General features: G+C 50.1%; 2 protein-coding genes across 6 annotated transcripts; one reads left to right on the top strand and one right to left on the bottom strand.

Annotated features, from left to right (window-relative positions):
• The first annotated feature begins 58 nt into the window (after positions 1 to 58).
• RASSF5 (Ras association domain family member 5) lies at positions 59 to 20,208 on the top strand. Of its 5 annotated transcripts, none has more exons than XR_006181222.1 (7): positions 59 to 408; positions 5,803 to 5,915; positions 12,893 to 13,003; positions 13,696 to 13,993; positions 14,381 to 14,496; positions 15,146 to 15,803; positions 18,048 to 20,208. XR_006181222.1 is itself a non-coding variant. In XM_042884095.1 (6 exons), the coding sequence occupies exons 1-6, from the start codon at positions 138 to 140 to the stop codon at positions 15,296 to 15,298; spliced, it is 1,062 nt and encodes a 353-aa protein (XP_042740029.1). In that variant the 5' UTR covers positions 59 to 137; the 3' UTR covers positions 15,299 to 17,837. The 5 variants fall into 5 exon arrangements, 3 of the variants coding, with proteins under 3 accessions (XP_042740029.1, XP_042740030.1, XP_042740031.1); XR_006181223.1 differs by lacking the exon at positions 18,048 to 20,208 and adding an exon at positions 17,771 to 17,840; XM_042884095.1 differs by lacking the exon at positions 18,048 to 20,208 and having other exon boundaries at positions 15,146 to 17,837.
• Positions 17,692 to 27,426, bottom strand: EIF2D (eukaryotic translation initiation factor 2D). Its single transcript, XM_042884094.1, has 15 exons — positions 27,221 to 27,426; positions 26,837 to 27,027; positions 26,144 to 26,227; positions 23,978 to 24,068; positions 23,218 to 23,325; positions 22,590 to 22,879; positions 22,286 to 22,403; positions 21,839 to 21,884; positions 21,066 to 21,169; positions 20,064 to 20,222; positions 19,854 to 19,943; positions 19,653 to 19,748; positions 19,035 to 19,155; positions 18,734 to 18,908; positions 17,692 to 18,631 (listed from the first exon to the last, which is right to left on the bottom strand). The coding sequence occupies exons 1-15, from the start codon at positions 27,274 to 27,276 to the stop codon at positions 18,561 to 18,563; spliced, it is 1,800 nt and encodes a 599-aa protein (XP_042740028.1). The 5' UTR covers positions 27,277 to 27,426; the 3' UTR covers positions 17,692 to 18,560.
• Positions 27,427 to 27,950: the final 524 nt, after the last annotated feature.

Below are 27,950 nucleotides of genomic sequence, written 5' to 3'. Positions count from 1 at the left end.
TCCTCCCCGGGGCGGCCCAACGCGCCCGCCCTCCCGGCCACACCGCCTTCCAGGAGCCCGCAGCGCGGCGTTCCGTTCCGTGCCCACCCGTGGGGCCGAACCCCCCCATAACCCCCAGCCCCTCCGCGCCCGGCTCCATGCGGCGGGGACCACCAGGCTCCGCTTCCCCTGACCCGGAGCCTCGGAACGGCCGAGCTCTGGGAAGCCCCGGCGGTGCCAGGGCAGCTCGACGGCTGCGGCGGCGCGGAGGGACCCCTCGGCTGTTACCCGACGTGCGCAACATCTTCGCGTCTCCGCGAGAAGCGGCGGAACGCGGCCGCGGTCACCGTTTCGTCCCCCGCGCCCCGCACCGCGGTTGGTGCGATCTGTGCGGAGCGGCCGTGCGGGAGCGCGCCCTGCGCTGCGACTGTGAGTGCTGCCGTCCCGCAATTCTGCCCCGCACCGCATCCCGCACCCTGCCTTCCGATACCGCTCTGTGACCCCCAACCCCTCCCCAATCCCATTCCCGGCCCCGGGTCCCCTCGTCCAGCTGTTCCCGTGGGGGTGCGGGGCCGTGCGGAGGATGAGGGAGTTGAGGTTTTTCTGGGGGAAATGGGATTATCGGCTCATCGGGCAGGATGGACTCGTGCTCGTAACGCCTTACACCTAAATCCTTCCAGAAATAGCACGTACATTTCCTTTGCGTTTGTTGGGCACCTCGCTCTGCTCCAAACCCCGGGGCGAGCGGTAGGAGCTCTCTAGGAAGACGTGCAGTGCTCCCATCGGCTGCGTTAACGCAGGAGGGATTTACATTCCCATCGTCTGTGGAGCGAAGAGGGTGTTAACAGGGTATTCTGGTGCAGATGCAGCCCGTGTGCATCTCTGTATGAGGGGTGGCATAAGAACTGGGCTATGCTGGGTGGGCAGCCCTGCATTACAGGCAGCGGAATTGAGCAACGCGGGTGCCACAGATCAGCTGTAAATGCTAAAAAGTGGCACCTGCTGCCTTGTTATTCCATGCCTTCTGAATGGGGAAAGGGCTCGCAGCCCACAAACTGTGAGGAGTGCCTGGGGGTGGAGCTCCTCCTGCCCAAGCAGTGTGCCCAGCAGGATGTTTTCAGGTAACTAAGGGAGAATGAGAGCTTTCTTGCTGGTTGGGTTGAGCTTTCACGTCTCTGTCGTGCAAATGTCAGTGCTGTGCAACGAGCACTGCTACTGCTGGGGAGATGAGGAATGCTGATGTATTTCTAGTGCAATTAATCTTAGTAATGAATCCATTTGTTCTTCCCCGGTCTCTGGTTGACAGCGCGAATTAATGAGGAAATTTGTTCCGGCAGTGCAAGGCTGGGGCTGCCAAACGTGGCCCCGCTCCACGTGGGGTGAGGATGCACACGGGCTGGGTGTGGGGCTCTGAAAATCCCGACCTGAAACGTTAATTGGCAGCACTTTGTGATGCTGAGCGTTGTAAAGGAGTGTTTTGAGGGATTTCTCTCCCAGGGCTTCTTTTCCGAGTGATATTGAAAGAAGCTTGAAGTGGCTGCTTCCCTTTTTGTTTCTTCTGAGAACTGTCAGACTGTGGGAATGGTTCTGCCTCTAAAATTCCCCGAACAACGAAGAGCCATCGCTGGGAGGGAGGGAAACTTCAGGGGGATTCTTGTAACGTCTGCACCCATCGCCCTCCCCTTGCAGCAGATCCGTCTCTGTTGGTTTGGTGGTTTTTTTTTTTTTGTGTTTGTTCAGGTGGGGCGGAGCGCGGATGTTGGAATGTGAAGGTGACAACGCGGCTTTCAAGTCCTGTGCTGAGGTTTATTTGGGTTCTGATCGGGGATATCCACGGTGTGTGTGTGTGGGGGGGGGGGGGTCGGTTCTGGAAGCTCTGCTCTGTGATTCTGCAGCCTCAGAATCACAGAATGGCCAGGGTTGAAAAAGATCTCAAGGATCACGAAGCTCCAACCCCCTGCCACCAGCAGGGCCACCAACCTCCCCATTTCATAGCAGCCCAGGCTGCCCAGGGCCCCATCCAACCTGGCCTTGAACACCTCCAGGGATGGACGGAGCATCACAGCCTCTCTGGGCAGCTGTTCCAGCATCTCAACACTCTCACAGCACAGAACTTCCTCCTGACATCCAACCTCAATCTTCCCTCCCTCAACTTCAAACCATTTCCCCTTGTCCTGCTGTTATCTCCCCTTTCAAAGACTTGTTTCCCCTCCTGTTTGCAGGCTCTCTTTAGGTACTGAAAGGAACTGACAGCGTTTCATTGTGGCTCAGTGCCTGTTCCCCCAGGGTGCCTCACTTCTTATCCTTGCAGCACCGGCGGTGCAGGTGCTGAGTAAGAAATTCCTGCTGCTGGCAGCCCGCAGTGCCATCCCACTGCTCGCTCCTTCCCCTTATTCCATGCACTGTGGGCTGGGCTTTTGCCACAGGTGTTTTCCAGCCTTGGGTCCACACTCATTCTGGCAGCACAGGGCATGACTTACAGCCCATGTATTTCCTGGGCTGTGCTTATCAGACCCTGTGGGGTGAGCTGGGTGTGCTCCTACGCTTGGACTGACCACGGCCTGCCTGGTTTGTTGCTCTCATGGTTCATCCCCATGGACCCAATCCCACCCCAGGACATCATCTCAGCCCCACCAGGACTCAGCCAAGGGGTTTCCTTGTAGGAAAATCACACAGCTTGGTCTGTGTTCAAGCACTGCTGGATCAGGACCCATTTCCTTGAGAAGGAAGCTGGCACAACACACAACAGTTCTCTTTCTACCTCGTGAACTGCAGCTCTGCCATTACAGGTTCCTGAATGGCTGTTTCATTAAGATGAGGAGTTCTGTAGCAGGTGTGGGTGCTCCAAGCTGGGCTCTGGGATGGGGGGGCTCTGCCCACACCAGCAGTGCTTTGGCTGTGAGGGTTTCCCATGTCTCCTTCCTGCACTCCCTCCCATCTCTGCTCTCATCATAGTAAACAATAATTGCCACCAGCTCCCAGGACCCACAATATTGGGGCTTCCCTCGGTCTGGCCTGGGCAGATTCTTCTTCTCCCAGCAGCACTGGCTGAGGATGAGGGCGGTGGGGAGGGTGCAGGGCACATCCTGCCCACAGCAGGCATTGCTCATTGGGGGACTCAGCACAGGCAGGGGATGCTGCTGTCCTGGGGGGGCTCAGGTCCTCGGGTCACCCTTTGCTGCTGCCTTCCCATCTCGTGTTTATGGAGGGAGACACCAGCGGAGGCTTTGGTTCCCCAGGTGAGGTTTGGGTTGTCTGTTCTTGCTTTCCTGGTCTTGCTGGTACAGCTGAGCTTGATGGTCTGGGCTGGGAAGCAGGGATGTGTGTGTAGCTGTGGGGCTGGGGAGGGAAGAAGGAATTCCTCTGTGTTATCCTGTGATGCTTGGTGTGACGTCTGGGGAGATTCAGTGAGCTTTTATCTTTGCAACTCTAATGGATGAAATGGGAAGAATGTGTTGTGCAGGATGCTGGGAACCTGCCCCATTGGTGTGGGGATGGCTGTGATGCAGAGGTGGGGAGGTGATGGGTTTAAAGCCCTTTGTAGGGTGGTGGGGTGGACACAGGCATCATCCAACATCTTGTGTGGCTAGAAATGATGGATGCTACAGGAAAACTGCAGCACTGATCCAAACATCTGGCAGGGCTCAAGTCAGCATTGCTCACATAGCCAACCTCAGTGGATTCCTTGAATCAAATGTTAGGTTAAGCACTGGAGGCTTTGAGACAACTGCAGGGGAAAAGCAGCAAAGTGGGGATGTTGGAAAGGGACCTCCCAGCACGGCTGGGTCCTGCGCCTGCTCTCCACTCTAATCTCTTCCGTTGGGTCATTTTATCTTATCAAGTAAAAAGCCCCAGAAATAGAAACTTTTCCATAGTGAACAGGACAAGCCCTGAGGTGCATAAGCCCCAAGCTGTGCATTGCTTCATTGTTCCAAAAAAAAAAAAGGTATCTGTCAAATAGATCCCTGATGGCTCATGTCAATGCTTTATCTCTATGGGATAAGGCTCCGTGGAGGCAGGCGCTGCTGTGTGCAGTGCTGAGCTGCCCTGGGAGCGTTGGTCCCCCTGCTGAGGATGTCGGAGGGCAGAGCAGGGACAACTGCCTGCTTTGGGGTCATCACAAAGAGAATCCGCAAAGTATTCGGACACTTTCCCAAGCCCAAATCCTGCTCGGAGGGATCGCGAAGGCTGAGCAGGGAGGGCTCACAGCTGAGAGGTAAGGGCTGCGTTTGGGTGTCTGCTGGTTGCTACTGCTAATGAGGGGTAATGGGATTCCATAGAGCACAGCTGAAAGTGCTTCATGCCTCAGCTGTGCTGCTCAGGACTGGTCCTGGTGTGCCAGCACACCTCTGCTCCCGGGGGTTGAAGCTGTTCCATTAGGAAGCAATGGCTTTGGAGCATCCCTAGCCCAGTGGCTGCTTTGTGCTCCGGTCCCACTGTGGTGCAGTGGCTGAGGTTGCCCCCTGATGCTGGACAGCTTTGAAGAGCATTATGCCTAAGGATGCCAACAGCACACGGGGCTGGGCAGGGTGACTGCAGGCTGTGCTGAGGCGGATGGATGAACATCCGGATGGGGTTCGGTTGCAAATCCAGTGTTATCACCCTGAGAAACTTTATCTGCATACAGGGGGAAGTTCCTTTGTGCCACCAAAGTTTCTCTCTACGTTGCGATCCGACTCGGAGGTTTTCTTTTTTAAAGAAACTGTTTCCAACCGTGGCTTTGTTTGACTCGAATAGAAATGATCTCACGGTCGCAGGGGAGGCATCCTGCCCCATCACGTGGCTGCTTCCCAGGGCCGTGCCGGGCTTCTAAAATTAGTGCTGCCCACCAGATAGTGGTGATTAGGGCTGTTAATAGGCGGCGGTGACTAAGGAGGTGTCATGCTGTAATCGTGTGGGGAAATGCCTGGCTGTGCCAGAGGTGGATTCAGGAGCTGTGATTTGTGGTCTGTGTTGCGCTCCCCGTGTGGATGCTCCACCATTTCCACCCCACAGGCTGTGCGTGGGGATGGCTGTCTGAATGTGATGCTTTTGGGGCTGCTGTGTTGGTGCTCAGGTGGGGCTGCAGTCGCAGCCTGCCGTGCTTGGAACCTCCAGCACAGAGATGGCAGATGTCCCACTGAGCAGCTGCTCCAGCTGTTCGAAAGGTCATGCATTGCGTTACCATGCAACTGCTCGGCTTATCCCTAGTTAAAATTAAAAAGAAAAAAAAGAGGGGGGGGGGGTTAAAAATAAATAAGAAGACCCCTTGCTTTTTTCTCAGCCTTGAGAAAACTGGAAATGGGAGGATGGCAGCTGGTGTTGGATGAACGCTGAACAATCAGTGGTTCCCCTGAGGGAGATGCTCTGCCCCAGGCACTGCTCCCACAGCACCAATGCTCTGCTCCTGCCCAGGAATTCCCTGATAGGAGCAGGCATCTCCAGTGAGAGAGAACGTGGGATGTCACTTTTCTTTCTGCAAGTCTGAGAGGTTCGAAAGCAATGACCCAAATGCCACAAAATAATAGAGGGAAAGGCAGGTTTTCCTGCAGAGGGGACCTCTGTTCTGGTGAGAATGTTATTTTTTTGGGAGGAGATGGGTGTTGGGTATCCGGCAGGTCAGTGACTGTGCTGGAATTGTAGGTTGTGTAAAAAAATAATTGATTGAATGCTGTTTGTAGGGCTGTTAAAAATTAAAAGGGTGGAAGGGCTGCTGGGGGGAGCGATAGCTGCGCTCGGGGGATGCGGCTGCAGGCAGCTCCCATTGGTGCTGGTGGTGCACAATGGGGAGGACCCGGGCTCCTGGCTGCCCTCCCATCACAGCATGGCTCTGTTCTCTCTCAGACTGCAGGTACACGTGCCACCAGCAGTGTCACAGCCTCGTCCAGCTGGACTGTCGCCGGCCCGACCCCGGGCAGCTCTCTCCTGAGGGCACCATTGTGCTCCCCTGCAGCCAGGTATGCCCTCATGGTGGTTTCAGCCTCTCTCTGAACCCCATTCCTTGCTCTTAGCAGGATGAGATTGTGTTGCAGAGGTCAGCCTGCAGCCCCAGCTGATGCTTGCTAATAAATTCCCTATATCCCTGTGTATCTTGTGCACATCACCTGGTGGGAGGAGGTGGTGTACGTTGGCCCTTGCCCCTGGCTTTAAATGTAGATGCAGGTGTCTGATGGATGCAAAGCACTGCATGGCAAAGGAGGAAAAGTGAAGGTGCTCTCTGCCAAGATGCAGAAGAAATGCAAGTGTGGGTCTGGCAGTGAGATTTGGCTTCGTGTCTTCCATTAATTCTGGGGGAACTGAGGCTCCCCAGTCTGGGTTAGGGACACTGTACACCAGGCTGCTCCAGGAGGTTTTGGCATGGAATGCATCTAAATGCAGCACTGTGTGCTTGGTGCTGCTGTGAGATGCTGCTGGGCTGGGTGGCTTCTCCTTTGAGTTCTCTAAGTAAGGGAATGAGGCCGTGGATGTGTTTGTTTGCATCTTCCTCATGCGTCAGTGGGTTTCCCCCCATCAGTGTTAGAAAAGTGTGATTTTTAGTAAAATTAAAGGCTCATTTCCTCTTTAGGGTGATGAAAGCAGCGGGGGGTTATTGATGGCTCTGGTAATAACCATGGAGCCCTCGTCAGTTCATTGTAGATGTGTTCCTGATGTCCTCCCATCACAGCCCCAGTGAGGAGAACACAAAATGGGAATTGGTGCCAAAATACACTGGGGTGATGGGGAACAGCACACTGGGAATGTGGGAAATGCCATGGCTGGTGTCGTTGGCAGCCAGTAAATAGCATTATCAAATGTAAGCAAAGCAGGAGCGTCGGAGAAAGTTAATAAAGTCCTGTTGGCACGGAATACCAAGCATTAATAATTTGGGCTTTGATCCAGCAAAGTACTTAAGTGTGCTGCATTTGGGTCCTGGATCACTCTCCCTGGGCGCAGTGCAGCCAGCACAGCCTCTGCTCAGCCCCGGGGCTGCAGCACCTGGGATTTCCTGCAAGAAGAAAGGCTTCGAATCAGATTTTCAGTCTTGGTGTTACCAGATCTCCAGGCACAGGGCTGTGATGGCAAAGTCCAGGCTGCTTGGAAAGCTTTGCATAGGCAGCTCCCTCCTGCTGTAACCCCAGAATGCCCTGAGCTGAGGCTTCGGTGCTGACCCAACTCCGCACCTGACGCAGCACTCGGTTCAGCTCATGCCCTGCACGCTTGATTTAAGCCTATTTCCCTTCTAAATATAGCCCAGGCAGGCTGTGGAGGCTGATGCCACCGTGCCACTGCAGAAGTGTGCGTGTTGCTATGAGGAGAGCTTTGCTTTTTTGCAATGTTACGAGTTGCTTTGTAAAGGTGCCATCTGGATTCTCTCCTTCCGCGTTTGCGATGCAGACGTCGCACCTCCCACTGTGCAGTGCTGTTGTTGTGTTTGTGGTGCACAGCTGGAATTGGGTCTGGAATGTGCTGGTGGTGAGCTGGGCACAAAGAATGGTGCACGGAGGGGTGCTGGTAGTGGAGAGTGTGAGGCTGGGGGTCAGCTCTGTTTGGACCTCCTGCACTGTTGATAGGATGCCCTGCAAGCCGCAGGAATTGCAGCCACAGTGCTGCAGAGGAGAAGAAAAACGCATTCCCTATCTGTAAAGTTTCCAAATATGCACAGTTTGAGCATAACTAGAAAGCAACCTGGAGCTTCTTTATCTGCACCAGGGGATGGGAGCAGCCCCGAGCAGGGGTCTGTGCCAGGCTGAGTTGCTGAGCGTGAGTTTTCATCCCCCTGCAGTGAGGATTGCTGCAAACGGGGTGAAGGAGCTGGGTGGCATTTCCCTGGCTTGCACCCATACCTGGGGCCGGCTCTGCTGGAACCGCTGCTCCCAAAGCATCGGCAGAGCAGAGAGGCATCCACTGCCCCCTGCACAGCGCTGCCCTGGGCTCTCTACCCCTTCCCCACCTGTTTTTGGGGCAGCGCATCTCTGCGAGCATCCCTCGCTCCAGCCTGGGTTTGTTTCCCAGCGCAGCTCTAAGGACGCAGGGAAGGAGCAACGCGCTCTCTGAGCTCCGCATCAAGGACACGTTTCCAGGCATCAGCCCCACGGGAAGCTCCGGGGCTGCCCGGCACCTCATCCCTGCTCTCAGGGTGAGAAATTTTGCAATGAGGAAGCGGGCGCGCTGCGCAGCAGGAAGGGGGAGGCGATGCTGAGCAGCGAGCTGGGGGCGAAACGGCACGGCGGCCGCTCCATGCTGCGCGGAGGCGGTGGAGGAGGAGAAGGAGGAGAAGGAAGGGTTACCCGAATTCGGGAGAGATCGCTGCGGAGGATGAGCGGCGGGAGCTGCAGATGAGCGGCGGGCAGTGCGGGATGTGAGCGCTGCGGGGCTGCCTTCGATGACCATCGGCAGCAGCATGAGCAGCGGGTACTGCAGCTTGGATGAAGACCTCGAGGATTGCTTTTTCACGGCTAAAACCTCTTTCTTCCGCAGCGCTCAGAGCAAGGGCCCCGCCAAGGTAACGGCTCAGCAACTGCAGCGAGGGGGGCTGTGCGAAGCGGGAGGTGGTGGTGGGTTCTGGGCACGTTTGGCTGCAGGTGCTGCTGGAATTTGCTCGCTGTGATGTTGAAGGGGCCCTGCCTGCCTCCTGCAGGCTCGCTGCAGGGCTTTGCTCTGCTGCAGGGTTTCTCAGCCTTTCGATACTTCTTAGCCTCCTTCCTGGAGGGTTTGCAGAGAAGGAACCGACTCCGAATGTTGGGGGTTGCAGCTGTGTTTTTTGGGTTAGATCCCCAGCCAGAGTCCTGTGGTTTGGCCCCAAAAAAGTGTTGATCACTGTGCAAACTGCACCTGTTGGGTAGGCAGTGAGATGGGAGAATTCCAGGACCAAATTCATCTGCAAAGTGGTGATTGCAGGGATGGATCCCATCCTTACCTGGGTGTGCGGCGCTGCTCTTGGGGAGAGCATTGCCTGGGCAGCGTCACTGCAGGGTGAGATTTGTGACATCAGTAACACAGAAAATGCACAGAGCTGCCTCACTGTTGAAGTGTTTCGTTTAAAAATACGACAACACATCCCTGCTGTAAACTTTGCCCCAACCAGAAGTGAGCAGAAAAGCAGAAGGAGAGCAAAAGCTGCTGCGGAAGTGGGGTTTTACTCAGGAAAAGCCCTGAAGTGCTGAGAGATGAGATGTTAGGCGGGGGACAGCGGTGGGGAAGGCACTGAGAGGGCTCCAGGAGAGGCTGGGGTCACCAAAATCAGCAGTACTGCACTGCTCATGGCCATGCTGTGTTGGCATGCCTGGGGCTGATGGCTTCCAGCCCCCAGCAGGTGCTGTAGGGTTCCGTTTCTGCAGCACAGGGCTTGGGCTGCTCTGCTGGTGACCTGGGCTGTGATCCCTGCAGGGCCTTCCATCAGAATAACGTTGCAAATAACAATTTTTTTTGAAGAAATTCTCCCTTGGGTTTCACGTGGGATCTTCCCGTCCGCCGCCAGCTCCCTCTCGCTATGATTACCAACACGTACTGCTGCTTTCTAAATGTCATCTGATGATTCATTTGTGTAGGAGGTGTACGAGATTACGATGTCGACCATGGTGCAGTGCTGGTTCTCACTGTGCTCAGGCACTGCAGCTCCTCCAGCTTGGCCCTACCTGTGGGCTCTCCCTGCACAACGATGCTCAGGTGCTGCGGTGCCTTCTGGCCAGGCTCCTCTGCTGGAGGTTGACATGGTGGTTGCTGGAGAAGATGGAGCCTGCTGGGGTTATGTGAAATAGCTCCTGCTCATGAAAAAACACAACACTGGTTGCCCCAGTGGGTGGACGTGGACCCCAGCTTTTTTTCTGGCTGGGGGGTGGAAGCTGTCTGCAGGACTTTGGTGGAGGAAAGGAGTGGGGCTTGCAGGTGCAGGAGGTGAGATTGCGGCTTGGCTTGGTAGGGAAGTGGTCCCAGCAGGTTGCATGCACAGGGCACATCTCCTGTGGGTCCTGCATCACTCTGCCCCTCTCTCTTCTCTCCAGATGGCATCAGGAGCTGCTGCTGTCAGGAACATCCTGTTTATTTTTAACTAAAGTTAAAAGCAGAGGTGGCAGAACAGCTGTTTCCAAGTGAAATCTCCATGGCAATCAACGCCTGAGCCTGCAGCTTGCTGCTAACCTCTCTGAATGCACTGCGAGGCTTTTCCCTTTCTCTAGAGCTGCTTTCTGCCTTTTCCTCTGAGCCCCACAGTAAACAGCATTGCCTTGTCTGAACTTCTTGAGGGTGGTGAAATGTGCAGATCTTATCTGCAGCACCTTGGGGAGCTGTGAGGGAGGAGAGCAATGGGGTTGGGGTGCTGTCCCCATAGAACAGCACTGGCACCAGGTACAGCAGGGTGCAGGGCTGCTGACCTTAGGAAAGGCTTTTGTTTGGGTTTGGTTCCTGCAGAAGGCTGTGGGAAGGATGCTCTCCAGCTGGAAGTGGAGCACTTCTCCCCCCAGCATCTTTGCGAATGGATAAATGCAGAAGTCGGTCACCGAGGCAGAGCGGTTCTTTGTTGGCTCTTGGCTCCGGATCTCTCTTTTGAGAGCATGTCACCACAGTCACAATGGCCCCAGGGCTTTGCCTTCCCCCATAGCAGCCTGTCACGAGCTCACCCATTTCTTACATCTGAGGAGCAGTGCTGGTTAGAGGAAGAGCTGCATGGCAGGAGGATGCGAGCTCATCTCCGTGCTGCGTCGCCCTGCATCCCACACTTTGCTGTGCCATGAGGGTGCAAAGGGTTTGGGGTCCTTTCCCCCCCACGTTGCTCTGTCCTGGTCCCACAGGCTCAGCAGTGCCCCTGGGGTTGGTACCGTGAGCTTCTGTTGTTTGCAGCTTGTTTCATCCTGTCCCCATACGACAGGAAATGTGGCAACGGTTGATGGTTAAGAGCTTTTCTGTTTTTCTTCCTTCAGCAGTAACTGTGCGTTCTGCAGCAGAAACCACAAAACCAGAGATGTGGACAGGTTCATGAAGAGCAACGCACAGCTGACCTCTCAATGCTGCTCAGTGTAGGGAGCAGCATGGCTCCTTCCAGGCTGGGTCCTGCTGTGCGCTGAATATGTCCCTGTGAGCACAGGAGGGCATGTGGGCAAAGCATCACTCCCACAGTGTCAGTGAGGGGAAGAGAGAGCCTTTTTCCAGCAGTGTTTTGCTGCAGCGTTGGTGCAGCACAGCACGTTGCAGCCTCCCTTCCAGCATCACAGCACTTTCAGGAGTTGCTCTGGCTATTCCAAGCTGCTGCAGTGTAAATGAGAACTGAGGCAAGCTGAGCTGATCTATTTGCTTTTGTTGTGCATGTTTGGAGGGTGCTGGTCTGCACTGGGTGGGGGTTGTGCTATGAAAACAGTGCAGCACACACATGGTCTGTGTGCAGTGTGGCTGCAGTAGGGTCAAGGCAGCACCCTGCAGATGGAGGGATGCACCTCTGTGCATGCATTTAAGACCTACTGCAGTCAGTAGACTGCAGTGTTGATGTGTCTTATAGCAGATTGTGGAGCTGAGATCGCCAGTGTGATAAAGGAGTGTTGGTGTGCAATTCTTGAATACCGCACCAAGCTTTGCTTTTAGTTTTTTAAGGCAGTGAACAAGAAGGAGAATGCAAGGCAATATCAGTGCTCTTCTGTTGGGTTACTGCTGCTTCCAGAGGTCTTGCACTGTTTGTCAGCCTTGAGCAGAAGTTGAGACATCTGCTTTGGGGAATGGCCTGAATGAATCTGAGGCTCTCCAAGTCCCAGAGCTGGAGTTGTTTTGCCAGATTGCGACCAGAGCTCTCGTTTGTCCGGCGCTTGATTCTCCTCCTGAAAGAAATGCCACAGTTAGCCTGGGGCGATGCTGCCTATGGTGTGCTTATCTGATGGATGGGAGCCTCCTTCTGCATCTGCACCTGGGAGGAAATGTTGTCCAGATCTTGGAATTAAGGCTGAGAAGTGCAGGGCTTTGCTCCTTACGTTGCTTTTTCCACACTTTCTTGTTTTCCCTGTGAAAGTTGCCCTTCTTGCTCCAATCCCTATCAGCCTCCAGAGCTCATCTCTTCATGCCAACTTCGGAGGCAGCCCGCACAGCAGGCAGAAGATGTGCAGCTTCAACTTCAAGCCATGGGATTCTGTCCCCTCTGTGTCCCCAGGACATGGAGTGCTGGCACCTGAGGACTGGAGCCCTGTGGGATCTGCACCTTGGGGTGGGAATGCAACCGGCCTGATTAGCTGTGCTGGAGCATCTTTTCTGTCCTCGCAGCGGGGTTTTGGAACAGAGCATTTTGGATTCCGTGTTCCTGCAGTGCCTGTGGATGCCTGGGCTCCATGTGTTGGACTGTTCCATGTGTGGGTTCGCATCCTGACATTTCCTTCCCGGGGGGATCCGTGGGCCTTTGCAGCTGGTGCCTTGTGCTTGGCATATGGAAGGTGGGAGCACTGCTCAGGCTCTCTGTGAGCCTGCAAATCCCATCACTGCAGGAAGCCATCTGCAGCAGCAGCACATCCCCGGGGCTCTGTGAGCCCCACTTTGCATCCTGAGATGAGGCTCCCCAAATCACGGCATACAGCAGCAGCCACGGGCTCAGCCCTGTCACTGCACACAGCACTGTGCACTGCAGCAGCCCTGCGTGGATCTCTGTGCCTTCACCACATGTCCCTTTCTCTAATTCATCTTTCACACGCTTTGCCACCTTCAGAGAAATTCTGCTCTCCTGTACAGAGTGCTGAAAGCTTATTTTAGCTGAAATTTTCTATATTGGTTTTTCTATTAAAGAAGAAAGATGTCTCTGCAGTGCCAGAGGAGCACAATCTGGAGAGGCTTTCCTCTACTTGTGCTGCACTCAGCACTGCATGTCCTGGAGCAGCTCCTCCCTGAGCTCATGCAATGTTCTGTTTGTGCATCTCCCAGCAAGACAGAGCTGTTTGGACACAGCATTACCCCCAAACCAACCCACTGACACCATCTCCTCTTCTTCCAGAATGTAACGCAAGCTGTAGAAGAAAAACCAGAGCCTCCAACTGTTGAGGAGATCAAAGAGAAGATCGAAAAATACAATGCAAAAGTTACAAACTGCCTGCTGATGAAGCTGGTAGGTATTGCTCCCATGTTCATCTCAGCTGGGAATGTTCACCCATATCTCTCAGTGATAGCTGAGAGCCACTTGCCACCAACAGATAGGGGTGGGTTTCCATTGCAGGCTTGTTCCCATAAGTAAAGCTGTGAGGATGCACAGTGAAAAGCAGGATCTGATTTACAAAGCAAAGTGCCACAGAAGTGCAAATTTGAGATGCTCTCACAGAGCAGTGGGAAAGGCTTTGTGAAACACCAGACTAAATCGCAGAGCTTCCACAAACAGCAGCTCTGTAACCTCCTGCTGGTGTCTGAAAATCAACCTAAAGTTTATTTAAAATAGTCAAGATTAGAACAGTTTCTAACCAGCTGATCTTGAGCTATGGATTATTACATAGAGAAGTGAAAATCCTCTAATGGGGGGGTTAAAAACATGACATTCCACTGCGCATGAGGGGTTCCCAGAGCTTTAAAACCCTCATTTAACTGTAATTTATGATAGTTTCCATAGCCAACTTGTAGCAGTGTTGATGTAAAGTAAGAGAAGACAGCACAGCTCTAGGAGGAGGTGAGTCACCGTGGAGTGGAAGGAACAGAAAGAAATCAGCAGTGACTAACCGTAAATCACCAGTTGCTTCTTGCATCGTGGCCAGAAGCCCCAAAGCTGTGCAGAGCAGCGTCACCCACCCACCACTGTGTGTCCATTTGCAGAGTGATGATGGGACCTACACAGGTTTCATCAAGGTGCACCTGAAGCTGCGCCGCCCGGTGACGGTGCCGGCGGGGATCCGACCGCAGTCCATCTATGATGCCCTCAAGGAGGTGAACCTGGCAGAAACCACGGACAGGAGGACGTCCTTCTACCTGCCTCTGGATGCCATCAAGCAGCTGCACATCAGCAGCACGACCACGGTGAGCGAGGTGATCCAGGGGCTGCTGAAGAAGTTCATGGTGGTGGATAACCCGCAGAAGTTCGCGCTGTTCAAGGAGATGCGGAAGGATGGGCAAGGTGAGTTTGTAGGGCCCCAAAATGGCTCAGGTTGGAAAAAGCCTCAGAGATCCCCCAAACCCAACCCATCCCACCACGTTTTGGCGTCACATCTCCGCGTTCCCTGAACACCTCCAGGGATGGTGACTCCTTCACTCCCTGGGCAGCTGTGCCACAGCATCACCACTCTTTCAGAGAAGGAATTTTCCCTCGTATCCAACCTGACCCTCCATCCCAGTGCCCTCAACCACTCCCATGCCCCCAAGACCCAACACAGATCACTGATAGATGCTCGGTGCCTTGACAACAACCCTGAGCAGCACAGCCTGCTCCCAAAGCCCACGCCACTGTTCCAAGCCTCCCTCCGGGCTCTGCAGGGCTCACAATGCTGTCTGCTGTCCCCTGCAGTCCTCCTGCAGAAGCTGCCCCTCACTGAATTCCCGCTGTACCTGCGGCTGCTGGCTGGCCCTGACACTGATGTGCTCAGTTTTGTGCTGAAGGAGAACGAGACCGGGGAGGTGGAGGTAGGTCTGGGGCTCCTTCCCTTGGTTTGTGCATGAACGTGTATTTTTTGGCGATGGGATGGACCTGCAGGTCCCAGCAGGAGTGAGCCAGGCTTCTCCCCCCTCTAATACTGTTGGTTTTACTCCTAAAGTGTTGTTTGATTCCAGCTGTTCCCCAAACTTAGCAGACTGCTTGTGTCTTGCTTTGAGAAAATACATCTCTGGGTTTGTTTGCTTTCTGGATTGCACTGATTTAAAAATAAATCCTGCCATCTATTTACAGTGATATCCCAGAGTTAAACCTCGGTAATCAGATTCAGCTAAATGCTGCCATAAGTAATCCATGAGTTTAAATAGAAGCTTGGGATGCCCAGGTGATGAAGCATTATGCCATGGCAGTGCTCCCTGCTGGGACTCATTCAGATGTCAGCGCCTGCCTGGGAGCTTTCATTCATCCAAGCACGGATTCCTACTGAATCCATGGCTGTTGTGGGCTGAGCTGGGTTGGTCCTACACGGCTCCTTGTCCTGGTGCTCTCACAAGGATGCTTGGAGGTTATGCTCCCTGCGGATCAGCATGCATTGATCCTCTACAGATTCAGGAAAAAGCTGCAAAAGCCACAGGGTGAATTACGTGCGCTCACTTTGCCTCTGCTTTGCCGTTCCTGCAGTGGGATGCGTTCTCCATCCCAGAGCTACAAAACTTCTTAATGATCCTGGACAAAGAAGAGAAAGATAAAATCCAGCAAGTGAAAAGGAAGTATGAGAAGTTCAAACAGAGACTGCAGCAGAGCTTGAAAGAGGCTGGAGACAAACCTGGCTAACCCTCAGTGCACACCGGCAGTCAGACTAAGCTACGCGTGGTTCTTAAAAAGAACAGACTCTTCTCAGGACACCTTTTGGTGGTCACCCTTCCTCTTCATCCCTCCATTAAGGACGTAGCACCCATTCCATGGACGTGTTGTGTTTCCTTCTTTTGAAACCTCGTACCCCAGGACCAGAGCCAGCCCAACAACAGGACGCCGGCACCAGAACTGCTGGGGTGCGCTGAGCAGCTCTGTGGGCAACGCTGAACCCAGCAGGAAGAGCAGGCTGAGCTGCTCACGCTCCTCCCAGCAGCTCTCTTGCTACGGCTCTGCAGTTGCATTGCGTGTGCCCACGTGGCCCAGTTCTCATTTCTTAAGCAGGGCACAGGAAGGAGCAGACAACACAGAGGTTGGTGCGCCGACCCATGCGGGTGTTGCAGCTGTAACCGATGCCAGACAGACTTGTTCAAGGCTGAGGTGGGAAATGCAGTCGTGGCAGCTGCAGCACCCTGATAGTCCTTCGGTAAGTGATATTCAATCCAGGGAAAGTCATTTATTTTGTTGCTAATTAATTTCAAAAAGAGACTTGAATTTGAGCAAATATCCATGATGCTTAGCTGAGCTAGCCTGTGTGTTAGGAGTTTTCTACTCTGTAGGAATTGGGACCTATGTTTTAAGAGAAAAGCATGAAGATGGGGGTGTGGGATGGTGGTTCTGCATAGAACCCTGAGCAATACACAGCCAGCAGACGATTGCAGGGAAGCTCAAAGCCCTCTTTCACCAATCAGACCCATTTTGGGCTGTGAAGGGGTCTGGCAGGAGGGAGAGGAGCTCCAACCCAGGCTGGCTTGTGGACGTGTCCACAGCAGTGTCTGTGCAGGAGATCCTTAGCACCAGAAAGAGCAAGGAGACCACAAACCTGAGATGCTTTCCTGCCACCACCCCCTTGCACCATGCCTCCTCTTGCTGATCCCCCACCCCCGTGCTGCTCTCCACCTCTTTTCTCCCTTCCTAGTGCAAGGAATGCTATGGGGACGCCAATCCCAGAGGCGATTTCCCCACCTTTACTTTCAGCACTTTGTACTGAGCACACTGCACGTTCCATCTTCCCTCTGTTCAGAGGACAGTGCAGCACAGAGTGAAAAGTGAACATGAAAACTAGCTGGATACAGATGGAGCATGTGAAATGCTCCTGGTGACCCGAGTGTCTCCCACTTATGCGAAGTAGAAAGGAGCAGGTTATTAGGGAACAGATGATGGAGACAACTTGGAAGAGTCTAAAATTTACCTCAGTGCCTTTTATTTTTCCTGAAGTGTGAAAACTTTACATTTGGGTTAAAGAGGAGGTTGGAAGGGGCTTTTGCCAAGGCCTTGGCAGTGCTCCCCCAGGTCCCTGCAGGCTGCTTTTATCCAGAGAGAGAAGAGGAGCTGTTGTTCCTTTCTGCAAGATGACTGCTTGGCTTTTCTTCCCCCCCCCCCCCCCCAGATTTATACTTGAGTATGCTTGTTTATAAAGGTATGAGAGTAACTGCATCACTTACAGCCCTCACTTGGTACAAATGCCACTTGGTGCAAGCTCAGTTCCAGCCCTTGCCTTACTCAGTGGTGTAAAAGGGTTTCCAGGCGAGGCTCCAGCCACTGCCACACGCTGCAGGAAGGGCCTCCCAGCTGTACTGTATTCTCTACCCAGATGACCTTTAACAGCGTGGCAGCAGCCCAAATAGAGCAGTAATTTTCATGCTCTGGGGCTGCTTGCCTGTTTATAAAGATACTTATTACTTTGCTATGCACTTGTGAAGTAATTTAAGTAACATTTATCCACTGCTTTGAGTCTCGAAAGCACTGTACAAATACTTCTGTTCAGTCGAGTGTAAGAACACTGTAGAAACTGCCTCTGGTTCTGAGAAACAAGACCCAGATGCTCGCTTTCAAATCCCTTATCTTTCTGGCTATAAGTTTCAAAAAGATTGCTATTATTTTTCCTGGTTGCTGTTGTCTTCTACTCGAGTTCTGGTGACCATCTCCCCTTCCCTTCTTGGAACCCAGCATGTCTTTGACATTCTGTAGAAGGCATGGCTTCTTATGCAATTACTGTGAATGCTGCTGAAAACCTCCTGCAAAGAGGAGGGTTTTTTTCTTTCTTTCTTTCTTTCTTTTCAAAGATGTGGGGCATTGGAAGTGGTAGATATTGAAACTCAGCTTCCCAGCAGTCAGTTGTGTCCAGGACAGGCATATTGGGCCCCTTCCTTACGCTGAGTACTGTTGGCAGTGCCTTTGGTTGTGTTGTCTCTGCCTTGTTTGTGTGACTTTATTTCTCCTGGCTCTTGTAAAACATGTAAAATAATGTGTATAGAACAGAACGAGCAAAGCTTCTATGGCAAAGTGAAATGCATTTTTTGCGATGCTGTAATTTATTTTTATTACTCCTTAGGAATTCTATGGCATTTTTAAAAAATGTCTCACTCCCAGCTTTTTTTTTTTTTTTTGAAGGTTCTGAAACTACTTATTCATATGCAGACAGTGTAAAAGACAACGACAATAAAACTGTCACTAATTAAAATAATTAAATCTCTGACTTATTTTTCTGGCGCCCTCTTATGGCATTTTCTTGCCTTGAATCTAAAGGCAAAATATGGGAGTCCTTCCAGAATTGAATGTGAAGTCTAAACTTCAATGAAAGCAGCACAGAGCATCTAATTCTGAGAATCCAAGTGTTCCATTAATTGTCTTTAGTATTTATTAGTATTAATTTGTCTCTTGTATTTAGATGGCTTTGACAGAGCTACTACCTCTCATAAGCTGCAGTTAACGTTATACATGCAAGTAAGAGTTTGCTCTGCACCCTGGAATGTCTTCATATCAATACCTGGAAGTGTTTACAGGGATGACATCTAAGCCAAATGCTTTTTTATGTGACACAAATGCTCTATGGCACAATGTCCTGGAACATTCTGGATGAGGTGCTATCACAGTGCTTTGGTTCCAAAGGTGGTAAGTAAGAATTTCAGGCTGGCTGTGAGGTTCTATAGCAAAAAAAAAAATGGGATGCCCATATATTGGAAAATATATGGAAAAGGATAAAGCTATTATTATTTTTTTTTTCAGCTTTTTATTCTTATGAAAAACGATCACTTAGAGCAACATTATTATTTGGGATAATCCCAGCCCATGTAGAAATGCAGGGCTTTGAATGAATAAGGCCTGTACACAACCTTGATCTGTTGGCAGGACGTTTCTATAAATAATGAGAGCTGATTAATTCTTACAATAGATTTTTCTCCTACTTTTTCCGGCCGAGCTTTGGAGCCTTCTCAAGGCCTTGGATGTATTTCCGAGGTAGTTGGTATTCTTCTGCAACATAAAGAAGAGTTCATTTTAGGTAACAATGAAATTACTAACTAGAATCTGTATCTTGCTATAACTAGTCCAAGCCCTGGTCCAGAACAGACTTACCTAGCAGCATCTTGGCCAGATGATGGACTTGGTTGCCTTGGATCTGGACCTGAACTCTGTCTTTTGCTCCAGGCACTGGGGTGACGGTGGTGCTGGCCTGAACTTTCTGTTGTAGAATATTGGCCACACACTGGGGGTCTAAACCATACAGCTCGAGGTTCCTGATGATTGTCACCTGAAGGTTCCAGCAACGATTGCAGACTGTCAGCATTAATACATTGCACCCCATTCATCCCAGAAAAGCAAGCTGCCCTCAGAATCAGGACTCGTTCATATCCCACCTTTTTGTCTCTCTTCTTACCTTCTTGTTTGACGACCTCTGTGCAGTGGTTATGTCAATGGGCTCAATGTTTCCTTTCCTCACAATAGGTTCTTGTCCACAAAATGTCACCTGGTGTAAGGGCTGCAGACGCTCGAGGCACCTGAACAAAGTTTATAGATCCACTTGGTCTACACAGCACAGCAGGACTGATGTGAACTGTGTTTCTTCTGCTGCAGCCTAACACAGGTTTTTGAGACTATTAGTTTAGAACTGCATGGCCAAGAAAGAGCTTGAACATAAGAGCAGGAGGACTACTACTGCCTAAAGAGGGCATGTTCACCTATCTGCTGCAAACAATAGCTTCACAGATATGTATTTACAGATCGTACAGAGAATCAGGCAGTGCCTGTTTAGACATCTTTTCCTGATAGTTAGCATGTCAACAAAACCAGAAAGCAACATCAGTTACTGACAGATGGTGGTTAAATGGTGAAGAATGAGGTAGGATTGAAGTGAAGGTCTCTGGATGTTTTCTGTATCACCAGGAGGAAGTTACAACTCCAGTAACTCCAATAACACAGGGCTTTGACCTTGTGATAAACTTGACATAATGTGTTTCAGTATCACACAGAATTATCACAATGGAAAAACAGTCACCTGCTCACAAGGTCATCCCACTTCAGGTGTGAGATTTCATCTTGCTCTGATTTATCCAGCAGGCAGTCACACAGAATGGCATTGACTTTCACAAAGCTGTAAAAGAAAAACATGCATTAGGAGAAAACAAATTCACTTCTTGTTTCATATTCAGCATCTCCTGTGGAAGCAAGGTAGGACAGCTTTTTTTTGTATACTCACTTCTTGTTTGTTTCATCAACCAACTCGTTAGTCTTCACGTAGTTAATGATGATGTTTCTCACCTCGCTGCTTGAGAGGATGCTTCCTTTTCTAAACAGAAAGAAAACTTGATTGCTTCCCCTTCAAAGCAAACAAAATGGCAGCAACACAAGTTTGTTAGCCTATCTCTTAGCCCAACAATTGATTTTAGTGCATTTTTCCAGTGCTCACCTGTGTCCAGAGTCCTGAAAGAGTGGCACCATCTTTGCTGAGACCCCATACAGAGGAATGATTTCAGGAGCACGGTATACTTGTTCCCTGTCTTCACTCTTGCTGTCTTGGGCAGCAGAGGCTGAAGAAAATCCTTCAGGTACTGCAAATGCTTTAATGCTGGGGGAAAAAAAAACCCCAATGTTATTTGGTGGGAATAAGAGGTTGAAATAAGCTGAGCTTGAGTGTAACTGTGCCTCCTAATGACAAGGTTGAGGATGATGAAAGGAAAGTTAATGCAAAAAGTCAAATTCTGCTTCTTTCCAAATGCAGAAGATATGTTTGCATCTACCAAAATATTCCCCAGCCCATCAGTTGCCAAGGAGATGTTACATAACAGCAGAACTCAGACCCAATGGGAAATTCCAAGAGAGAGCTTACTGTGCTGATATGCAAGAGGAAGGAATCTGGTTCTGGATATAACTATTAATCCTTAAAGAGAGCTGATAATCAGGTAATAAGCAATTAAAGAGGTATTTGTGTGAATCAGTGTGTAAGGTGAAACAGTTCTTAAGGTTATAACTGGCTGCTGATCTGACAAAGTGGCTGATTTGATCCTGTGTAACATTTTAAGGCTGTAGTTTCATGGGCATTTGTGCTGCAGCAGTGTCATCTTCTCACTGGGGTTATTTTTCAGACAGATAAGTTCACTTCAAAGCTGAACAAAGAATTGTCCCAGCAGATAGATGGGACTGGGAGACCTGCTTAAATAGGAAAGGCATAAGGCAGTCATACCATGAGACTCAGTGTTAAATAGCTAGGAAAATGCCTGATGGATATAAAGCTTTCTTCCCCTCCCACTAAAAAAAGCCCCATACAAGTTATCAAGACTCACTGTCAAAGGAATGTGCTTTTTACTGACTGCTAACAAAGGTTATAATAGGTAACAAATGGAGACAGATGATTCTGCTCCTTCTTTTCAAGGGCTGTCACCTCTTTCAAAGACCATAATATTCTACATACTCTGGATGCTTCCAGTCCACCTCCACAATGCTTTCCACGCCCTTGGTCAGCTCCTTCACTTGTAAGATCTTCTGGTGCTGCATACTTTGCAGGAATTTAGAAAACTGAGAAAACAACCATCAGAAAAGTGGAGTTGAGCATTTTAAATCCCTCTTTGTATTTCTGACTGCCCAAAAATTACTTGCTAAATCAGAAGAACTTATTTTGGTGGGGCTCGGGGGGAGGAAACCCAGCACTTTGCTTCTCCAACCACAGCAATTACTAAAGAATAGTGCGTGCCTCCATCATGCCCTAAAACAGAATTAGCAAGTGTTCCTTTTGTAGGTCTGCCACCTGTTTGCTCTGTGACCTTGGCCAAATCACACTGTGTCACATGGATTGCCGTGACATCTTTGGCAACAGGCTTTGGCCTTGCCTGTCATCTCCACTCTTTTCATCTTTGTTCATTAATAGCTTCAGAAAAGGAATGATCCCTCCTTGCAAGAAACTGCAGTGTCCAACAAGATCAGAGCCTTTAACAGCTATCACAGTACAAATGCCAGACAGCATTAGATAGGTTCAAAGAAGTGCTCATGCTTTCTGGACAATAATTTTCTTCCCTTGAGCTCTCAGGAGCAGAGAGCTGAGTAAAAGAACCTGGCTTTCAGGAACAGCTTACAGGATTTTTCTGTTTTATTAACACTTCAACATTTTTATCTCTTCCTACTTATTTCAAGTAACCTTTTTCCTTTTCAATAAAGGAAAAAAAAGAAGAATAACCAGGAAAATCTCACCTTCTTATAGCTTGACTTCTTTATATCCAACTGCTGTCCAGCAGGGCTATAATGGATTTTTAAAAACAGTTCTTCAGTTTTAGGTACTCCTCATTTCTTTGTAAAGCTTCCTACTTGAAATTGTCTTAACAGCAAAAATATGAGCTCCACACAGAATTACTTCAAACAAACTACCAGACAGAACATGATGAGTTCAACTAGCACTGATGCTCCCATAGGGAAGCAAAGAGCCACTTAAGTGATCAAGAAATCCTTAAACAATCGTTAGCTATTAAATGCATATCCTGGTTTCAATCATACAAACACCTTGATGTAAGAAGCATATTCTTAGGTAACCTTAGAAATAAGGACTGGATTTTACTTTTGAAACAAAAACCTCAGCCCAAATATTCTATTCTAAATATTCCACTCTTTCTTGCAACCCCAAAGACTCTTCTTACCACATACCAGCATGAGAACATATGGCTGCGTAGAAATGTGCTGGTGAGCAGAGGGAGGTCTGACTTCTTCACTTTGCATTTTAAAGCATGAAAAAAGCACTGATTAAATAATGCATCCATTTGCTCTGTAGGGAAGAAAAGGACAAGTATGCAGTGAGCAGCCTCTCCTTTATAACACAATGCTCAGCTTCAGCCCACAGAACTCTATCCTGTACTCTGTGCTGTCTAGGATGCACAGTAACCTAGATCATGGATACCAGCTTCAGCAAACAAAAGCTGCTGGGTTTGGATCCATTTGCATGCAAAAGTACCTTGTGGTGTCCTGCTGTCCTCTGCATCCTGCTGAGCCCCTGTGCTACCATCCTCAGCTGGTTCTGCAGCTCTGTTCTCATTGAGTTCCTCCTTTCCCATCACTACTGCACAACTATTTTGCTCCTTCAGGCTCAAATCACCAATGTTCACATGCTGTGGTGTGTCAGTGGAGAACCTGCTGCCAGGCTTTTTCCCCTCCACCTCTTCCTCGTTTTCAGCATTCTCCTTTTCAGCAGGATCTGCTACCAAGGGAGCTAAGGTAGGAGGACAAGATTTGTCACCATATTCCCTAAAAAAGGAAGGAAAAGCATTATGCAGCTTTCTGTTTAATGCTTGGAAACCCGTAGGACAGTAATACTCATAAATGCTCCCAGATAAAAGGCATGGGGAGTCGTATGGATCTTAAACTGTAAGATTTATTTCCACATCTGTTGGACAGACCTCAGGACAGGGAACTGCTTCTGTCAGAAAAGTGTGGTCATCAAACACACGTAGCACAGTTGAAGCCTTAACAGAGGTCACATCTCAGCTGTATCCAAACAATGAATGATCCAACTGACTGGGACACAGCTTTGATTTTAGTAAGACTTGTCACATGTTCTACAAAATGCCTGCAGATACACTCACCAGAGATGATCCATGTAAGTATGCAACACAGCAAAGCCCTTGCCTTTCATTCCAGCAGCCAGCATCTCTGTGGTGGACATAGCAGCAGCTGCAACTGCTACAGGAGCTCTGGGGAAACACAGCAACATTACAGCAGGACACCACAAACACAACTGTGCTACTTGAACAAAAGAACACTGCCCCTGTGATATACTGGGATTGTTTTACAATGTCCTTGTTCTTTAAAGCCACGCAGGCATTTTTGGGTTTTGTCCCTTCTCTCTGGTATGTAAGATCTTTCAAAGAATCCCAAGGATGTGTGCAGTTGTGCTACTGCAGTGACAGGTGGGCAGTGATGCATTCTTCCTTTTAAGAAAGCACAAGGAGCACAGGCACTGCTAAAAAGAGACCTGGGTGGAGGGAGAGAAATACAGCTTTAATGCTGTTCCCTCTTTCTGAGCCTTCATGCAGACAAGAAGACAGCTGTGTAGATTACAATCTTATGTAGAAACTGCTGTTTTGAAAGAAATCCACCAGGTCTCAGCTCCAAGAGAACAAATTTGCGTGGCTTTCCACCTGAGCTCAAACACATCCCAACCCAGAAATGTAACTGCATTTTTTTTTGTGCTGAACTTTTCACTGTTCAGGTCCACAGTCCATCAAATGCGTGAGAATAATTCTGCTTCTATTCCCCCAGAAGCCCCAGAGTTTCCACGTTAAAAACAGTTTTCCTTTCAGTGTTAGTTTCTAAGAAGAGATGGGAATAAGGAGTGCTCTGTACCTGTTTCCCAGGAGGGTGACAGCACAGAGCGTGCCTCGCTCTACTTGTGGAAAGCCAGAAGATGGCACTACAACCCCTGGCAGCATCAGATCTGAGGACAACAAAGCATCCATTTCTCAATGAAAGATTCAGCCACGACCTCCTCCACCCCCACCCCTTCTGTTACTCAGCAAAAAACACAGCCTGCTAATCGCTGAGTACATGCCAGAGAAAATATCGTTGTCTGTTTCCCCTAGTAAGTTAGCACTTCTTGTTACCACCCTGTGGAATAGGGGATTCAATTTGGTGTGCACATCCTAAAGCACAGCAGAAGAGCTATACGTGCTCAGTCCCCTGCCTTGTCAGGCACAAAGAAGGTAATCTTCTAACAAAAAGGAATAAGCTCTCAGCTTAGATAGCATTGATGACAAGGAAAAAGAAAGGAATGAGAACATACATGCAAAAAAAACACCCATTTATTCTGCCCTGCCCCAAGGCAGAGCTCTCTCTTTGCTAAAATTTGCCACTGATGACCCAACCACCCTGACCTGACAGCAGCTGCACTCAGTTGTGAGCTCTCCTCAGCAGGAGGAAGTTGCCTTCACCACTCCTTGCTAATCTGGACAGAAACAAGTGGACCTTGCTGTGTGATTTGTTCTGCTTTCCATGCCTGGGATGAACAGACTAGCACGTGAGTAAAACCATGTTCCATGCCTCATGTGTGGCATCATGTCTTCATTAAATTATATTAAAATCATCTACTCTCCCTCATAGCAGCTGCAGTTCTCTAGACCTTGCAGTTCCATGGACTGACCTGTGCTCCATACATTGATCTCACTTTTCTCTCAGCATCTTAGATGTCATCTGCATGCTGAGAGGCCAGCAATATTCTTCCTCCCATTCACTTTCAGCAAACCCAGACTGAACTCTGCAATTGCAGGCAAGGCTCCACATCTCCAGGGACAGAAATCATGCAAAAATCTTAAAGTGACAAGGTAACCAGCTGTGTGCATCGTGTAAATAACCAGGGCAGGCAGTGAGGCCTTCGAATTCAAGGCACAGATGCCATGAATAGCACTGCCTTCCTTCTCTTTGTAACTGATTGCTTCCTCAAGTCTGCTCCATCCCTCTGTGTCTGCAGTCTGGACAGTCTCACACCTTTCCTCCCATTTCTATGACAGGGCTCAATCTTTGCTTTCTGCCTTTGCTGGCCATTGTCTCCATGGCCAGTTTCTTATCTTTGGATCATACCCAGCAGTAGCCTGGTTGCCATGGGAGATGAATGACCTGCAGCCCTCTTTCATCAATGTTCTTCTCCTGTTAACAAGACTTTTTTTCCCCCAGAAACTAGGTCACTACAAGCCAACAACAAAGCTTGCTCAGATGTTTATCATAGCTACGCACTTATACACTTTATTTTCCCAAGAGCAGAGTGAACAGAGCGACTTGTCTGCTTCTCTAGATAGTGTGTAATGGAAAAAAGACATCTATTTCTACACGTACACTTCCATTTATAGATTAAAGCTGCAATGGCTGGAATTCAATCTTTTTCTGGTTGAACAGTTCTGCTGTTTCAGGTTTATAAAGGCCTGACTCTTACGCATCTGAACTGCATCCAAAGCAGATGCCAGAAAATAGATTCATTTCTTGTTAGTCTTGATCCGTAAGTAGCTGGTAGAGCCAGTACTCCAGCAATTCAAATCCAACCTCATCTGCAATCCACAGTTTACCTGACAGTGATTAAAACTGTAGGTTCCAGTACAAACTCACTCTCCATAGGATAAGCAAGCTCACCTCTGAACTGACAGGACCCAGAGCGGCAGCAGATGGAGTCAGCTGCCCAAGGAAAGCTAAAAAAAACCCCACAGAGCAGTGACACAGGCTTTTCAGTGTCCCAGTTCACAGTCACTGATCAAGTTTACACCCTGAAGAGGCATTTCCAAATCCGAGACTCTCAAATGGAACAGATTACTGCATTTAAACAGCTTAACCTACTTTGGTTCATTCACAAACTTATCTGCTGCTGATTTATTTTCCGTTTCAGGAGATCAAGGTGAATTACTTTGTGCCTTAGTATTCTTTATACTTTCTCGCTGTTTCAGGTCTCACTGGGAAATAATATCACCAAAAATCCCTGAAGGCAAATCCTATCTGCAATGGGATGTGACAAAGTTCTGATCCTCTTACCTGCTCCTCCTGCTAACTTCTGTAGCACAGGGGGCCATGTTGAAAAAGCAGGGAGAAGATCTGGGTAGACCCACAAAGTATACACTGTGCCAAAACAGAAGAAAATTTGAAGAGGTATCATTAAAAAAAGCTAGCTGCTGCTTCTTACCATCTTGAAGACTAAACAGGACCATGCTAACCGCAAGGTCTGCAAGGTCAGAACAACCCTACAGTCATTAGAAAATAGAGAAAAAAAACAGCTATTTAATTCACGATTCTGTGAATTACTATAAAGATGATCCCTTGAATTATCTTCTGTAACTCATGGGCACTTTGACCTGATCTGCTACTCCAACAGGGAAGAATTTCTGGATAGGGATAAAACAAAAACACAGAGTTATCTATCAGAGCAGCTTGTTAGCTAATTCCAGGGCTGCCTGGATGTGGATGCGATACTTGCTGATACCAAGTGAACAACAGAAGGATGAGAGGTGAGGATGCAAAGCTGTGGCTGAATTGTTTCCTGGTTCCTAACCTCTCAGAGCCTCCATTCTGCAAGAATCTCACTGGATTTCACACCGATGCCAGCAGAATAAACACAATAAAGTGTGCAGATGAGGTGCAATGGGAGAGGTGTAAGCACTTAAGCAAGGGGGGGAAATCCAGGTTTGTATTGAGTGAACAGGGCGGATTCCTCCACTGCGCTGCCCATACCTGTGGGATACAGAGCTTTTTCAATCTCAAACAGGATCGGGTTCCTGCTATTCGTGTACACAGTGCCAGCCTCCCCTTTGTGAGTGTATATCTTGATGACATTCAGCTCATCCTTGTTTGGAATCAACTCCGCCAACCGCTCAGCGCTCAGACTGGGAAAAGCAGCCGCAACATCAGCTCGCAGCTTTTTCCTGTAACGATAAAAGCAATTCCTCCATCAGTGTTTCGGTGGCTACGAGACTCTCACTTTTCCACTAGCGATGATGGCTCGCAGGGCAAACCCCCACAAGCCGTGAGGGCGCTGGGAAGAAACCAGACGTCCTCCTCGCTCCTACCCCGCGTCTCTGCCCTCCTGCCCCGCACAGCCCGCACACCGGCACTCACCGCTCGGATCCCTTGATGGCGGTGCTGGCCCTGACTCGGAACGCCTTGCAGAACATGGCGGCTCGGCCCTCAGCCCCCGGCGGCCGCCATGGCGCCGTGCGCTGCTCAACGAGTCCGGGCGGAAACAACCCGCCCGGCCGGACCGGCCCGAGGAAAAAGGGAAAGTTTGAGCCGCCGGGCTTTGTCCTAAGATTGAGATTTCTTTGTTCTGAGTGCTTTTGTGGCTGCCGATCGCTTCACACACACGGGAAATAAACCCCTGCCGAGCCGCAGCAGCGCCGTCGTGGGAGCGGGGCTCATTTCAGCATCGCCGGCGTGCGGGGGGTTCTGACAGCACTGAGCGACGCACGGGATGCCGCACGGTTTTCTTTCCGCTCGTAACACAATAATGCAACCCCTTTTTGCCACTCGGGTCGAAAGCGTGTTGTTTTAATGCAACAACCGCTGAGTTTGCAGAAAAAGAAAGCGAGGTCAGGGTGGCCCCGGACTATGATGCGGCTCTCAGAGAGCGGAGCGGAGCACTTTAAGATGGCAGAGGAGCCGGCTGTGCGCCGAGAGAAAACGGCCGCTCGATGCTCCCCAGGCCGGCCTCGAACCCGGGTCCTTGGGAAAGCGCGGCGCTCCGTGCCCCGCCCCGCTCGCAGTGCGCATGCGCGTTCAGGCGGCGGGCGGGGGCGCGTTCCCCTGGCAACGGGCGGCCCCGCCGCGGCCCGGCAGTTGCGGGCGGCCG

This window comes from Lagopus leucura, unplaced genomic scaffold (assembly GCF_019238085.1).
Source record: "Lagopus leucura isolate 7727_CA_CO unplaced genomic scaffold, USGS_WTPT01 Super-Scaffold_100043, whole genome shotgun sequence".
Classification (NCBI taxonomy): Eukaryota; Metazoa; Chordata; class Aves; order Galliformes; family Phasianidae; genus Lagopus; species Lagopus leucura.
This window is presented reverse-complemented; position numbering and strand designations above follow the sequence as displayed.

Bases quoted from the DNA above. Each gene is read 5' to 3' on its own strand.
- RASSF5 (XM_042884095.1), top strand. From the start codon at position 138: ATGCGGCGGGGACCACCAGGCTCCGCTTCCCCTGACCCGGAGCCTCGG. The intron at 13,004-13,695 runs GTAGGTATTGCT...GTCCATTTGCAG, and splicing joins ACTGCCTGCTGATGAAGCTG to AGTGATGATGGGACCTACAC. The intron at 14,497-15,145 runs GTAGGTCTGGGG...CCGTTCCTGCAG, and splicing joins ACGAGACCGGGGAGGTGGAG to TGGGATGCGTTCTCCATCCC.
- EIF2D (XM_042884094.1), bottom strand. From the start codon at position 27,276: ATGTTCTGCAAGGCGTTCCGAGTCAGGGCCAGCACCGCCATCAAGGGA. The intron at 27,028-27,220 runs GTGAGTGCCGGT...TTATCGTTACAG, and splicing joins GCCATCAAGGGATCCGAGCG to GAAAAAGCTGCGAGCTGATG. The intron at 20,223-21,065 runs GTATGTAGAATA...TTTTTCCCCCAG, and splicing joins GTGGACTGGAAGCATCCAGA to CATTAAAGCATTTGCAGTAC.